Consider the following 16,764-nt stretch of genomic DNA (forward strand, 5'->3'; position numbering starts at 1 on the left):
TCGTGCCAATTTAAAAATGGCCACTTTGGAATAATAGTGATCCACATTTTGCCCATTATCGACGCGTTACAGACCAAATCAGGAACTGAAGCATAGTTAATATTTCTACATTTTATACACTTTCAATTTGAAATAATGTCCTGCTTTTGAACACAGGGATGGGAATCAGAAGTTTTTTATTTTTTATTTTTTTTTTAAATCTGATCTATGGACTAAATAATCAACAGATCAATTTACTAATAAATAAGCTGCTATTTTTTTTTTTTTTTTTAAACGTAGGCTGCATTCGTAAATTTACCGGAGGAGAGCATGCAATGCCTCGCCAAACTCACCACTCTCAAAGCATCAAGCAAATCATTAAACTTTGACATTAATCCATGGTGGATTTGATTTGAGCGCAATGCATCTGTGCAAACGTATCTTTCGGTCGCACATACCCGGGTTTTCGCCGTGGCTGCTGCTTGGCATAGATGCGCTCCACGCTGCACTGGAGGTTGAGCAGCGCCGTGATGGCCTGCTTCAGACATTCCCTGTCATCCTGGTCTTCACTGCGCTCCTGAAGTTGCTGCGGGAAAAAGAAAAATTACAAAACGCATCAGACCTGTTGCTCCATGTGCTGATGTTGCGCATCACAAACGGGCGTACCTGCAGGAGCTCAAAGTAGTGCATGCAGTGGTACACAGGCACCATCATCAGCTGCGGAAGGACGTACTGGACGGCCTCTTTGAAGCCTTCTGCTACGGACTGCAAAAGGACAAAACAAATAAAACATTTGACGTTATGAGGCGACGAGCACAGGGGCAGGCAAATGTTATGTGTTCAAGGGTCACGTTTCAATTTTTTTTTTTTTTTAAAAAGTCATTTTTAGATGAAGTAAAAAAAAAAATTTAAAAGTGAAATTGTTGATTTCAAAAACAAAATAGAATTCATCATAACATTTTTAATTTTTTTTTACTTTTAATAATTCCACAAGAGGAAATTCTTTTTCAACAAATATTTTTCATTAATCAAAACTATTGACATAAGTAATTGAACGTGTGAAATAAAAGTAGGGCCAAAAATGAGACTGAATACACGTTTGTTTTTCTAAGAAATCATCCAAAGTGAATTCTGAGATTTTTTTTTTTTTTTTTTACATGATTAAAGATAATGAGATTGTTGAAAACCTGTGCAAAGACCGACAAGTACTTAGTACTCAGTTACGGAGATGTAGCATTAAAATGTTTTCCCACCATCTCATTTTTCCTCATTTAAAAAAAAAAAAAATCAATTTCTCATTGTGGTCTTTGTTAATCGGGCCAGATCTTGTATTTTGACTTGGGGCTAAACAATTTAAAAACCCCCTGTCATTTCATCCGCCCGCAAATACTAACATGTCGAATCTCATCCTGATATTTACAACTTCTAAAGGAGCTTGAATCTGAGACAGCTGGCACGTGTTTGGACTTGCCCTGCTTGCGTATGCTTCATTCTCATTTCCTTCACGTGCGGGTGCACTCGATACTGAATCATCCTCGAGCAAAATTCAGACCATGTACACTATATTTCACACGTTTCGCAAGGCTGACATATGCCGGAGAGGGGGAGGGCGGAGCGGTAACCGGAGAAGCAGCGACCATAGTGGCAGCCATTTAAATCTCCTTTTCCCCTGATGGCAGCGCTGGACAATCGATACGCACGGAGCGGTTTCTCCGTGGCAGTCGGCACAGCCGTCCCGGTGACCCATCGGAGTCTTCTCGGTCGGCCGCGAATCTTGACAATTTTGAGCAGGTAAAGCTTGGTCGGATGCAGTGTTGTTTTCGTCAACGATGACGAAAATATTCCGTTAACGACCCTTTTTTTTTCTTGACGATGACGAGCTAAACGAGGTTATTTGCTGACGAAAACGTGACGTGACGTACATGAAATTTTCGTCGACGAGACGAGGCGGGAGGAAATTGTTAGCGTGCGGTTCGTCAAGGCGCTCATATTTATGACATCCCTTCCTATTGTACATGTAACAAAACATTGCTGTGTATCTTTCGCTTTGGGCCCGCCCACCAGCGCCGCGCAGACAACGTCACTCGTACTCGTGTCGCACGAACACTGACACGCGTTCCTTCAACGGACCATCGCGACAGTGACACTCGCAAGGCTACTTCGCTCTGATAACCGCAAGCTGGTACGAGTCAACAAGTCATACGTTTGATAGAGTTTGTACTTGTGCTACTGTACTATCGAACAAGTCTACTGCAAAAACGTTTTTATTTTATGTCGCTTTAAGCGAAATAAAGCCACAGCAGTTGCCAAATAAAACGTTTTGGTTCTCGGCTTATTTTGGAGCAATGAGAATTGATTCCACTGTTATGTTATCTGTTTGTAACGCAAAATCCTTAATAGTCCAACAAAAAGCATTTGCTATTGGGTGGAAACCTTGTATGCCTATTTTTAACTAAAACCGACTAAAACGTTTTTGAGTATTCGTCGACTAAAACTCGACTATCACGAATAGGAATGTCGAAATCTGACGAAAACCAATTAGCATTTTCGTCCAAATGAATAAGACTAAGACTAAATCTAAAATGCCTGCCAAAAACAACACTGGTTGGATGCTTGTCACACGGAAGCCTCACAAAGAGACACCAATTGCAAAATGTTCTCTCTATTTTACCGTACTAAGTATAAGACTAGGTCTTCATTCTCATGACATTGAGACTTCTCACTCACGTTACAGTGACTTTTTCATTTGATTTCATGAAATCAAATGTGTTGGTCGCGCTTGTGCCAACTGTGCACATTTTGTTACTTTGTACTCGTCAAAATGGTTGTTCCCGCAATGGCAATTACAGGAAGTGTCCGTATTGTGAGCGTATAAAATGGTTGCCTGTGAACCAGAAGTTGATGTTACTTTGGTGTCAAGCCTCGTGGGATCCGCCGGCAGCCTCCGAGCACGACGCCGTGCTATTCTTGCGAGGAATGTCCAAAAAAAACAATGCGTCTGCGGTGAATAAACCGTACACAGGACGCCCGATACGTCGCAAAATCCTCGCCGGGAGGAATTCCACCAGGCGGCCCGGCCTACTCCGGCCAGGCTTCAAAGCGCCACAGGAACAAATAGATTGAATGACCTGACGTTTACCTCCGTGCAGAAAGTATTTTTATTATCTTTTTCACGCTGTTGCTGTTTTTTTCTCCTTTTAAGAAAGGGAGTGGTTTTCATAAAGGCTTTATTTTGGAAAAAACATGCAGTGAGCTGTACGACCAGGAAGAACGTTGAGCATTGAAAATAGCGGCTACTTAAAAATTCACGTATGTGCTGCTGAAGAGAAGCTAATTTGTGCATCCAGCAACACCGCAGCGTTGGACTTCAGCATGATCGTGCATACGTGTAGTGAAATTAAGTATTCACTCACAGCCCGGCCTCGAATGGCGAAAGTAATTGCCGCACACAATGTGTGCGTGTCTTGACCTCAGTTGAACCAGACTGACTCGCCAAACCGCAGGCATTTGATCGAACGGAGGTTAAGGGCCACGGGTGTAAAGGAAGCTCCTCAACTCACTTCAAATTGTTGTCTTAGAACTAAGATGCCACCAGATGAAGCCAAAGCGATACCACTATTTTTATGGTTTGACCAAAAAGCAAATGGGTATTATAATTTTGGGACTATAAAGCGCACCTGTATATAAACCGCACCAGCGTCTTAAAAAAAAAAAAAAGCTGCAGCTTTCAATGTTGAAAAAATTGGTTATTTACTGCATGTACAGAACAATTCTGTACTGTGAATGCACATAAACAGATCGTTAAAGGTGCCTTGTAACACGGCAACAACTTTGCTAATTAAAACATAACAGACCCAAGAGGAGGGGGAGAAAAAAAAAAGAAAAAAAGAAGAGATTTAGTAATGTATTTTCTGAACTATAGAGCGCCCCTAGTGGCGAAAGTAAAATCTGCAGAAAAGCCGCACCGTTGTATTAGCCGCATGGTTCAAAATTTAGGAAAAAAGTAGCGGCTTAAAAATACTTAATTATTTATTCATTATTTTCTCAAAAAATAATTATTAATTATTTTTCCGGAAAAATAATTAATTATTCATTCATTATTTTTCGGAAAAATAACAGAACGTACGTAGAAGATTAAGGTTTTGTCAGGTCTTAAAGTGTCGCTGTTAAATTAAGGGTCATTTCCATGTTTGCTCTTTCCTCTGGGAAAATGACGTGCACTGGTGGTACCTGGAAGTAGAGGCCCACGGTGGGTCGGGCCATCAGGTTGTTGAAGTGCTCGTGGAAGTCTTTGCTAAGGATGTCCTGAGAGAGCGTCTCGTAGGGGTCAAACGCTTGCTCCTGCGCGAGCAGGCGGAGAACCGCGTTACAAGACGCACAGACGGAACCACGCGGCGGGAAATGCGAGCGCACCTCGGCCAGGTCCTCGAAGCAACTGCCCACCAGCGGGTGAGGGCTGCCGTCCGCCGTCATCTCCACGGCGTCCTCGATGAGGCCGAGCAGCTTCACAGTCAGCTCGTGGATGTCCAGGATGTTGCTGAAGATCACCTCCACATCCTGCGCGGCAAAACACAAGGGAAGCAAAAACATTCAGATTGATAACTACATTATACTTTCATAGAATAGTTAATTATGTTAACCCACGTATTTATCTTTAAACTGCATAAATTGATGAAGCACAAATGATTGTTCATGAAATACCGATGATTATTCAATACGCGTCTTCTACGCGTTGAAATAGGAGAGAAAATAACACCCTAATTTATAAAAAAAAATTTATTTAAACTTTTATTTATTTATTTATTTTTTTTTTTTTAAATCAGTGAGTATGAAAATGCACAGGTGCTGAAAAGCAAGTAAGCGGGGGCCTCCTGTAGACATCAGGCGTGGGCAAATTACGGCCCAGGGGCCACATGCGGCCCGTTAACAACGTTTTAATCCGGCCCGCCGAACTTGAAAAAAATTCAATGAATTTACTTTGTTAATGTTTTATTTTCTAAATACTCTGGTGTGCCAAAAACATATTTTGTTGTATTGCTTTTGTTCAGGTGAGGTTACCAAAACACTCCCTCTGTCAAATTTTAGAACCCATTGTGGCCCGCCAATCAAAAAGTTTGCCCACCCCTGGTCTACATACAATCATAGAATTTTGAATATGTTACCTTGATTGATTGAGATTATTTTGTTGAGCAAGCTCAAGAGCAATTTTGTCCATTAAATTGAATTGAAATGCCATTAATCAATTCCTACCGCTACGTAATGTTGTATTATATTATAATGCATCAACTTTTTTTTCCCCCTCACATAATTACATTTTTATTCCATGTCTTTTCGGAGAAATTACAATTCTTTCGCCAGTTGCATTACCATTCACTATTGCTTCTTTTTTTTTCTGGTAAAATGTCATCTTCATTAGTATGATGTAAAAAGAAGAGGCAGACTATGCTAAAAACAACATTGAGCCGAGCAGAAGCGGCAGCGGGCAGACATAATTGGCGTTATTTTGGCCGGGCCTTCCTCGCAGATGCCGTTCTTGTCTCAACATAATAACATGCTGCGCATTCCGCGAGGGCCTCCTCAGCCGAGCCACGCCACAAATTACCCAAAAAAGAGCAACTATGCAAAAGCCGCAGCGGAGGGCCCAACTTTCCATTTGCGCCTTTCCCAATCGAGTAGGAGACGGCAGGAGAAGTCTTGTTTGGGTTTCATTTGCTGAGCAGTGCGTAATCCTTCAATACGCTTACGTGGGATTTGGCATGAATGCGTTTGTAATTACGCTAAGCTAGAAAGGTTTGCTGTAAGTAAGCCGAATTTCAAGCGCTGCGTGGCGGCGGCGGCACATGCGCCTCACTTACGCGCGGCGTAAAGATTTTGGAGTTGGACAGGAAGTGGTGACGGAACACTTTGATGATGAGGTCCAGCTCGCGCAGGTACTGGCGCTCCTCGGCGATCTCCAGCCGCACCAGGTCGTCGTACGTGAGCTCGCCTGACGTGGAAGGCTCGTCCGTGCACTGCGACATCAGGCCGATGTCGTCCTCCTGGTCGAACATGTCCATCAGCACCTGCAACATCAAAGCACGTGAGGCTTTTATAGGACGATCAAGTGTGTTTCTAAGTGGTCGCGTTAATCGGTACACAATTTAAAAAAAAAAAAAAATTTTTAAGGTTCATAATTTCTTGACGTAGGCCGAAACAATTAATTAAAATTTGAACTAATGTTGCAATGAGGTAGAACGCTTTTTCTAATTGCAAAGGTCACATTAAAATATAATAATAATAAAAAAATAAATAAAAAAAAAACTTTCGTTCGGCAGGCATATCAATAAGTTCCGTGCTTAAGAAAAACACAACAAGTTAACACATCGTTTCAGGAAGCATGAAAAGTTGAAGTGATAAAGCTGCAGATTTGTTTGCAGTATCGTATCAGATTTTTCTCTTCCTGACTCACGTTCACACCACACTTATAACATTTTGTGAAAAAAATAAGCACTTAGAGTCAAAATTGCTATATTGAAAAAAAGAAAACGCAATTAAGATTCTTTTTAAAAATCGTAATTGAAGCCAAAACAAAATAAAAAGCATGCAAAGTCAAACTCATGGCTAAAATCAATTCAGCTTGAGTGAAAATGTCAAAAAAAAACAAAAAACGATTCAAAAGGTTCACCTTGTCGGCACACATGGACACTTTGATGTCCTGCTGGCTGATCTCGTAGTGTCGAATGTTGCCCACGTAGTTTCCCGCCAACTTCAAAATGTCCGCCGATATGTACTCGACGACTGCCACGATGTACAGCGACACGTGGTAGTCCACTCGGTAGCCCAGCACCTCCTGCGGGGAAAACAGCAACGACGAGTCAGCGGGTGAGCGAAGCGCGTCACGCCAACGAAGCGGCGTTTCCCCAAACCTTAAGCAGCGGGTGGATCTTGTCCACGGGGAGAAGCAAGGGATTCCTCCTCTTGCGCTTCTCGATGGCCGACTGCGCGTCGGCGATGGCCCACTTGTCTATCGGGTGGGGAAAGGTCTTCTGAACTCGCTCCTGGTGACACGGAGGGAGAGGCAACGTTAGCTGGACGCGTTACAAAGACGGCGGCGAGTGGCGGCGAGCGTGGCACCTCCACGTCCTGCACGGAGCGAGGCTGCGCCACACACAGCATGTTGAGCAGTTGCAGGATCAGCTCCTCGATGTGCTGCAGGGCGTCCTCCTTGGCCTGGAGGTTGGGGTGGACCTGCTTCTGCACCTGAGCACATGACAAAACGGGGACATGAGCGCTCGCTAATATGTTCGCGAGTGACAGGCTGATTGTTGCCGTGGGCGATATTCGCCATTTCGCCTCATATCATTTTTTTAGATTATTTTGAGAGTTCTTTGCTCTTACAATACGTTTTGTTTATCATCTCATACTGCACAGTATTTTCTTAGATATTCTAATTTCAATTTGGATTTTTTGTGTTCAAATAGGCTTACGGTGGATTTAAAAACTATCAACAAAAACAAACAAAAATTTATTTTAATTAGTGATTAATTGATGAATAAAAAAAATAAAAAAATCAGGCTATGCTGAAACGCAGTATTTGCGGTTTTCGTTCTTTCAAATCAAAGAAATTCATTTTCAGTTTAAAATCTCACAGGTGTGCTGCCATCTAGCGGTTGAAAGTGGAATTACAGTGGACCCAAAACACAGGAGAAAGTCAGGCCAAATTCATTTTAATCAACTGTACAAATAAATAAATTAATAAATAAATTTGCAAATCTGTGCCACCACAAACCAGGAACCCGCAATGGATTGTGGTTAATAAAAAAAAAAAATTTTCAAAGGCATTTGTCACAAATGTGTGCCTCAATCCCTAATTGTAACAACAACAACATAATTTTTTTTTTTTTTTTTTTGTGGGTTTCGAACGGATTACCAGCCTTTCAATTACTTTCAGTGGGGAACAGTGATTTGAATGAATTCAAGTTCAAGACTTGATCGCGGAGTTAATTAAACTTGTAAGTCAAGGTGCCACAGTTTGTAGAAGTATTATATAAGTACAACGCAATTCGAGGATCTTACGGTTCATATCAACATTGAAACATAAAGGAAGGGGCGTGGCCTGCAGACGCTCGCCCAAAAGATGCCGCCGACCTCGCCGAGCTCTCCGGCAGGAATGCAGTCAGTTGACATCCTCGAGACGAGAACGGCCCGAGCGGGTGGACATCAAACGACGAGGTAGAGTAGACGAGCAAAGTAGGCCACCAAGAAGGCAAAAGCCAGGCCCCGCTGGAAGGAATGCGAGCGCGAAGAATTAAAAAGGACAACGTCATCGGCGCTGAGCATTCCTGTGTGCTGACTTGACTGGAGATGCTGCAGCGCGCAGAAAGTCCCCTCTGAGGCACGACTCGCTGTGGTTGAGTGTGACGGCCACAAAAAATAATAAATAGATAAAAAAAAATGAAATGCAAAAATTATCCCGCAAGAGGGTGGGCGTTGAAATTTGTGTGTCGTGAACTTGAAGTGGAAAATCAGGCCCGGTTGCCGTTTCGGCACGTCAGTAGCTGCACAGTCACAAGACGAGCTAGAAATAAGACACCTCTACTCAGAAGCTCACGCAACACATAAACGGTGCATTTATAAAAATAGACAACGACACATTTAAAAGCAGAAGTAGGCTACGAGATCAAGCCTGCGAGGCTGCACGCGAGCCCTTGACCAAATTCCAGAGGACGCCGAGAGTGGTGAGTCACGGCGGCGCACAACCACGGGGGTTTCCCTCTTGCGCTCCTTTCGCCCAATTGTTGGCCCGCGTGCAACACGTGTCAAACGCCGACCGGCCCTCCACACACACCCACCAGACAGCGGCAAGATGGGGGAAAAGCGGCAAAATGCACATTTGAATAGAAGGACGGAGTGAGCGTTCCGTACGAGCACGCAGGAGATGTACCTAATAATCAAATAAAATTAAAAATATATATAATACAAAAATACTAAATATGAGGCTTTACACAAGCAGGATTTGAGCCAATCACCGATCAGTGAGTTATTCGCGTGATATTTGGACCCGCCCAGAGAACAAACAGACACAATTTGCGGAGAGTTGATGCACGCTGGAATTAATTGGGGGGAAAAAAATAGTCACAATTAAACCATAAAATTTCTTACCCAAAATTGCTGATTAACATTAAGTATCCGGAAAATTGAGGCAGGTGGAACTGACACCTCTCCACCGGAAAAGAACAGAATCTGACTGTAAATGCTGAGAAATTTCGGGCTTCTTAAGGATGTTAGCACAGAATGTCCCTGGAGTGAACGAGTTTACTGTAATGCAATCCTTTGCGGAGCCCCAAAAATGACATCACTGATCGAACACCAAATTATGACATGACAAGCGACCACGCTTTTTTGCTTAAAACGCTAAACATCTGCCGATCCAATCCAACCAATCAGATCTGTGTCGTCTACCAAAATTCATTTAGAAAAAAAAAATACAAATCTAAAAAAAAGAATAAACTGCTATTAAAATACAAAAAAAAATAATTAAAAATAAATGTAAAAAAAATACAAAAATAAAAAATACTAGTTCCGAAAAAGCAACCAAATTACTAATAATAAATTGCAAAAAAAATATAGAAATACCAACTAAAATATAAGTCCAAAAGAAGACGAATCATCAAAAAAACTAAAATTATATACATGACTTTCACTCCGATATTTGGGAACATTTAAATGCTGTTCAATGAAAACAAAGGCGGGGACGGATGACAGCAACTGGACTGTTACAGGCTTAACATTTCTAATTCAATTGATTATTCACTGGCCTGTGTATGTGGGGGGGGGGCATTGGGCTCAGGTTGCAGGTTGTGTGTGTGTGTGTGTGTGTGTGCGCGTGTGTGTGTGTGTGGCGGGGGTGGGGGGCATGTTATTAAAGCCAAGCATGTGTCACTGTTTGTGATTCACGCCATGACATCATCGGCCATTACGAGCAGACTGTCTGGGGAAAGCACGGAGGGCAGAGATCAACTAACAGACAAAAAGACTCGCAAGCGCGCAGGTTCAAACAAACACACACTCACACACAACATCACACCACACAAAGACAAAGGCACGTGTCAACAAAAGCGACAAAATCGCAATCGCGGCGCTGCTTAAAAGGCAGCTGAGGACCATCGCTGATGTCACCCACTCGACGGACGCATATCTCATCAAGGTTGCACAAGCAATAATAGTCCCAATGAACGTTGGATCGCATGATTAAATCCAATCCCAACTATTTCATTACAAGTTTCATTCCCAAAAAAAACAAAAAAATATCTACTAATGTTCTTAAGTCCCGTCGGTGTCAGTGGTCTGTCAAAAGAGTGGAAGACAAAATGTCCGCCTTTGGTGGCTGCTGATGCTAATGCTAAAACTAAAGCCAACAACAAATAAAGAGAAATGCGCTTTATTCATTGACAAATGCATTCTTGACTGCGTCAACGGTGCAAGATCGCGGTCGATGTCAGCAGTACAGAGTAAAAAGATGGAAGAAAAAAAATTTACATACAGCAATAATTTTCTACTCAATTATTTTGTATCACAGATGCAAGATAACTTGGAATATATTATTAAATATAATATTTTCAGTAATATAATTTGTATCCATTAAGGGTGAGGGTCTGCAACAAGTGGAGTTTTTTTTCTGAAACATCATGGCTATACAAGTTTGACCTTTAAAAGCTTACGGAGTATGGATTTTAGCATGCGTTGTAATTTATAGCGATGACGTTTTTGGAAAAAGACGAGATTTGGAATCAGCGAGAAAAAAAAAAAGAAAAAAAAAAAAGAAATGTTTACTCAGAATGTAAAAAAAAAAAAAAAAAAAAAAAAAAAAAAAAAAAGAAATGTTTACTCAGAATTAAAAAAAAAAAAAACGAGGGTACATTAATGTGCCGTAAGGGCCTCTACTGTGAGGAGTTAATTCAGCACGCTTGTAAGGTGACCAGCGGTCGCTTTAAGCGTCGTCCGTGAACTCAACACGGCAAAGGAATGACAAAGCGTAGGCGCGGCTCTTGATGCCAGTGAAGGCGGCAGACGTCGGGAATGCACAGTTGTCATTAACGGCGGCGCGTCACGGGCGAAATTACCCCTGTCGCGCGACGGCCGACACAAGCCGCCGCCGCCATACGCAATAGCCGGGATGGCACGCAAGCGCAAGAAAACGGCGTCATCGACACACAAACGCGATCCTCGGCCGGTCGCTCGCGATTCGTTTGAACGGCATCGCGGCGGGCCAAAAGATCGTCGTTCATTTATTATTTTGAAAGAATTTTTAGGGGGTTACTTTTAATGATAACTAATTTTGAATTCCCCTCAAATAGTTTGGATCAAATATAATCTTTTAGGAGGCAAACAAGAGGAGGAGGTTACAAAAATAGTCGGACATCACTTTTGGAAATGGCAAACGTCAACAAAGTCCCAAAAACTTTAATTTAATTGTTTGATCACGCGAGGGGTGGGCAGATTGAAAGACGGTGAAAATTCGCCCCCGTTTTGACGCTTATCTGCTTTTATTTACACTGATAAGAGATCAATTTCAGTTAACTGAACTATGCATTTATTTTCTGTGATTTTCAGACAAGCTGCTGAGCGTGGGAACTCGCCGCAATTTTTGCTTTCGCGAGAACCAAAAACAAAGCGAAGAAAATGTTTAACATTTCAGTTATATTTAAATACAGGGGAGAGGAGGAGCTATTTATTTGATGACGTCGTCATTTCCGAAATTTCTACGACATGCTGCAGAACTTGGGAATCACTGAACTTGGTGTTAGAATTTTAAAAAAATAATAATAATTCAAATTCTGAAAAGATGCTTCAAGTCATTTAAATGAAGTGTTCATATTTGCTTTTTCGAAAAAAAAAAAAAAATAAATAAATAAATTGAGGATGATATTTGACCTCTTCCGAGTTGATTGCGATTCACTTTCTGGTTCGGTCTGTAACGTCAATCAGAAATTGGGCAAATAATATTGATCACTGTTCTATACGCAAGTTTTTTTATCTGGATTAAAAACAAAGATAAACTCTCTGCTGTCATGCACGGAGAGTAAATTGAGTTTTACTTGGAACTTGAAATCAAATTTAAAGACAAAATATGAACGTACTGTCACTGTCTTATAAAAAAAAGCCTCAAACTAACTTCAGGAAACCAAAACTTAGCAGCTACAGTCATCTGGAATATATATATATATATATATATATATATATATATATATATATATATATATATATATATATATATATATATATATATATAAATAAAATAAATATATATATATATATATATATATTTTTTTTTAAATCAAATTAAAATTAAAAAAATAAATAAATAAATAAATAAGAAGAGTGGGGGTGCAAGTTCCCTCCTCAACCCCATTTTGTGTCACTGTTGAGTTCCATCGAAAAAAACAAAAAAAAAAAAAAAAAAATCAACAAAAAAAACATTTAACTTGTTTTTTGAAACAAAAAAAAAAACGCATATTTTTTCGTGGAGGCCACCCACCCAATGAACGCCTCACTCCCAACACAGGGGCCTCACAATTAAAGACACAGGTGGATGATGACAACTTGTCGCTGACCGTCAGATCAGACAAAATGGGAAAGGCATCGCGAAAGAGAGATGATGATGATAACGATGATGATGGTGTTCAAAAAGGAAGATGTAATCCTGCTGAGCAAGGACATTCAAATTCAAATGACTTCCCCTTCTGGAAGTTTCATTTACAGTAGGTCCTTTGGGGACCACGTTGAGCATTCTCAACGGACAACGTGACATACACGGTGGACAGAACAGCCGAGAGGGCTCTGTTCAAATGTCAGGTTAGTGTGATATTAAAATAGGGCCGGGATGATAATTCCATTGCGATATGTATTGCGATAGTCACGTGATCAACATTAACGTTCGATTAAAAAAAAAAAAGAAAAGAAAAAAGAATGCATACCACGACCGCGGCATTGCGTGTGTTGTAAGCGTCCCACTCAGAAGTCAAAATAAGGCCGGAAAATATGAACGGACTATATGGCAATAATGAGTCTGCTAAATAGATAAAGCAGTCCGAAGGTGGTTGGTCAACGCTAATGCAAGGACCGCATTACGATGGACACAAAACAGTTAAAGGTAAAAAAAACAAAAAAAACAACAATTATCAACATTGGCTGATATGAAAAGCAAAAGCATCGATATGTAATACTTGTATCGCAATGTACTTTTCAGCGATATCGCCAAGCCTTATATTAAAACACGAGACCAAAACAAATCATTTCAAAACATTTTCCACCGTTAATATGACTTATAATCTGTACAACTCAAAAGTGAAAGATTTCATCTTTTCAGATGTTCCAATGGGCATTCCTGACATTTCTGTCATCAGCATTGCCACTGTTACCTTGAAAACTTAACTACTTTAATTTTAATTTAAAGTAAGTTCAATTACAAGTTTATTTATTTGTTACACTAACTTTGGAAAATGACAAATAGTAACACACAGTCACCCGGCAGGATATGTGATTTCGATTTTAATCTGATTACTGGTCTGGAAAGAGTAATGCGTAAGATTAATAGTTAGCCAAAAGAGTTGTCATATCATCACTGTTTGCAACGACATGTGCGGTGCGCAGAGAACGTCTGCAGCATCAGACGGACCTCATTGTCCAAAGGTATTAGTCAGGAGAAGGGTACACAAGAATATGGCAATATGAATATAAGAATATGACATGACCAAGAACTGGACGTCCTTCCAAATTCGATGGGAAGGCGAGAAAACAAACCGGTCAAGCAGACATGCTGCCAAGGAATTTCTGGGAAGTAAAAGCTGTTTAGTGCGGGTGACAACAATCTGCCATCTTTTTTTTTTTTTTTTTTTACTTGGAGGGTGTGCTTATTTAGGCAATCAGGTTACTGTACATTTTGTTTTTGGTTTTCTTGTCACACTATGGAATACTACGACTAAATCGCATGCAAATTGTCTGCAAATTATAATTATTGTAAGACCAAAAGCCCATTTTCATTGTTGTTGTTGGTATTTTATTAGATGAGATGTTCAGATATTTGAGCCGTCAATAAAGCAAAAATTATTAGCATCTAAGTCACTATATAAAACAATAGAGCATATGGGTCAAACTCTGGCCCGTGGGCCAAATTTGGCCCGCAGTGTAATCATATTTGGCCCACCAAATTACTACTATGCCACTTTACATTCTATATGATAGTAACATTCAAAATGATAATAGTAATTTTAAAAACTAAACATAGTATTGCATTAATAAAACCACTTAAAATAAACATTTTCAATTAAATTTATTTATTTATTTTTTTTTTTTAAATAAGCATTTATATTGTTTTCCAAAAAATTAAATGCTAGCCCGCGGTTTTGTTTAAGTTTTACTTTTCGGCCCACTGTGTGTATGAGTTTGACACCCCTGCAATAGAGAGTGAGCCTTGAAAGAGCAATCAGAATGCTCGAAATTGGATGGCACTCAAAAGTTGATCTTTTTTTAAAGTCTGGATTTTCAAATCATACCTTGGTCTCATGTTTAAAGATAAAAAAAACTGACGCATTGTTAAAAACAAAAATGTTTAGGGAGAGCTGTGTCATAAAGAGCATCAGGCCAAAGGATGTGACAGAAGAAAATGAAAGTTGCATTTGAGAGGCAAACAGCCTCCAAAATCGTAGAAAAAAAACAACTCAATAACTTTCTTTCCACTTTCAACATCTTATCTTTATGAAGTGGAATTTTCTTCTTCATCGAATTGATATCAGATCGTCGGCCGAAACTCAAAATCAAGTTACTTGGAGTCAAGTGTATCCCTTTCCAATACTTGGCCACCATGATCCCCCAAGATGGTAGCAAAGCACTACTTTAGTCTAAATCAAGCTTTGCAATCCCCTTCAATAGAGTCTCTTGACACCAAAATCATACTTTTGCTGTGCAAAAACAACAAACCGGTGAACTTTTAGCGTCATATGTGAACGACCAACCCACGATTGTGACATCAACATGACCACATTGATCAGATCTTGGAAAATAAATGAAGGCTAATTCAGAACAAGCATACATTGAGCGCAGACAAACGCCAAAGAGTGAATGCAAGTGTTTGTTTTGGTGGCAAAAAAAAAGTTTGATCGAATGAATGCGAAAGACGTCTTGCAGTTGTTGCTCTTTACCTTGCGGAGGGCTTGCACGAAGAGGCCTCTCCACTTGTGACTGTTCTCGTCACTGGAAAAGTCGTAGATCTGCTGGGGCTGCATCGCTGCGGTGGTGGCGGCTCCTGGCGTTGCCGTGCTCCGGCCCGAACTGTCAGCATCGGCCCCGGCGGATAGTTAGCCCCCTTTTGTGGGTGGGTGGGTCAGTCCGGGGCGGCTGGCACGGCTTAAGAGTCCGTCCGTCCGCCCGTCCAACGCGGCCGGCTGGCTAAGACTGTGAACGAACCAGGCTGGGCTTGCCCGGCGGCGGCGACGTGTTTTTTTTTAAGGCGGTGAAAAGCAAGCTACATTCGGGGTTCAGCACATGTAGCTCCGGGGTCCACTCGTTAGCTTTTGGCTGCTAACGAGAGAGAGGTGGGGGGGGTTAGCCCACCCGCTCGGTGTAAACACAGCACGGCGGCTAACTCGGAAGCTAACGGCTAACAACAAGGTGGCTAAGCGACACCGTCGCCGGTTAAAAACGATTACAGGCACGTTAAGTTGAATAAAGTGGCGGCATTGGGGGGCGAAGAAGCCCGATAACGAGCGAGAATGCAAACGCGGTCGGTTGGTGGTCGTCCTCGAAGACACCTGTAACGCTAGCACGTTAGCTCGGCGGAGCGAAGCCGCCGCTGGCCTCCGACGACGAACAAGGCACACTTTCTCCGCCGTCACACGCGGACATCTTCTCCCTGCTTGGAAGCGTTGAAAATCTCCCCTTTAAAAAAGTAGTCGAACTGTAGTCCAAACGCGAGGACGTCCGGCGACTCGGCGGCGGCGGCGGCACGGTCAAGTCTAGCCGGAGGAACGTCTTGTGTGAGCGGCGCAGGCAGGCAGCCGGGATGGTTTTTGGTTCGCTTTGGGAAGTCGGACAAGATGTTCGTTCGGGGCAACTCTGCTGTCTGCTGGCTTGCGGGCGTCCCCAATGGCAGGCAAAATAAAAAGGAAAATTAAAATTAAAATAAAAAAAAGACTGGGGCGACATCCCTTCCACAAAAATGTCATATGTTGTTTATATTGTACTTTCAAGACTTGCTTGCTTTTTCATATTTCATTTTTATACCAATGCAACTTTCGCTTGTTGCGACGTTACATAACTGAGGCTTTTATTTAATCTGGTGTTAAAATATTTTCTTTTATTTCCGTTTCACAGCCAGTAAATATAATTAATAACTTTGATCTACGCATTGAAAATAATTTAATTAAATTAAATACCATAAACCGAAACACATGGCATTTAAAAAATGTGTCGAAAAAAAAATATTAAATTAAGACTAAACACCTCTTTTTGAAAAGTGGAACAAATTTTTTTTTACCCCCTTGTATTTCACAGATGTGCTGTATCATAAGTGGTAATTTTAGACCATAGTTCCTATAGTTATTTTGAGCTCACAATTGAGTACTTATTAATAAAAGTGTGCAAGAAAAAACAATTTTTAAAACTTTTTTTTATATATAAATTGATATAACAAAAACTCCAGTCAGGTGAATGAACAAGCGAAAGGAAAAAAGTTGCAGTTGTACAGATTACTTTAAAATTATTATAGTAAATGTGAATATACATTATCATAGTATATATAAATATATA

At 41.0% G+C, this 16,764-nt stretch overlaps 1 protein-coding gene across 1 annotated transcript in view; it reads right to left on the minus strand.

Annotated features, from left to right (window-relative positions):
- The window catches only part of sos2 (son of sevenless homolog 2 (Drosophila)), a 26,676-nt gene extending 10,582 nt beyond the window's left edge, over nucleotides 1-16,094 (minus strand). Inside the window, exons 1-9 of the mRNA XM_088311833.1 lie at nucleotides 15,159-16,094; nucleotides 7,093-7,218; nucleotides 6,885-7,016; nucleotides 6,644-6,808; nucleotides 5,835-6,041; nucleotides 4,393-4,536; nucleotides 4,210-4,320; nucleotides 646-744; nucleotides 438-565 (exon numbers count right to left, since the gene is read on the minus strand). Coding sequence (XP_088167959.1) covers nucleotides 438-565; nucleotides 646-744; nucleotides 4,210-4,320; nucleotides 4,393-4,536; nucleotides 5,835-6,041; nucleotides 6,644-6,808; nucleotides 6,885-7,016; nucleotides 7,093-7,218; nucleotides 15,159-15,242 — 1,196 coding nt within the window. The 5' untranslated portion in view covers nucleotides 15,243-16,094. The remainder of the gene's footprint in view (nucleotides 1-437; nucleotides 566-645; nucleotides 745-4,209; nucleotides 4,321-4,392; nucleotides 4,537-5,834; nucleotides 6,042-6,643; nucleotides 6,809-6,884; nucleotides 7,017-7,092; nucleotides 7,219-15,158) is intronic.
- Nucleotides 16,095-16,764: the final 670 nt, after the last annotated feature.

The sequence above is a fragment of the Idiotropiscis lumnitzeri genome, chromosome 1 (assembly GCF_059441095.1).
Source record: "Idiotropiscis lumnitzeri isolate Australia: NSW breed Sydney's pygmy pipehorse chromosome 1, RoL_Ilum_1.0, whole genome shotgun sequence".
Lineage (NCBI taxonomy): Eukaryota > Metazoa > Chordata > Actinopteri > Syngnathiformes > Syngnathidae > Idiotropiscis > Idiotropiscis lumnitzeri.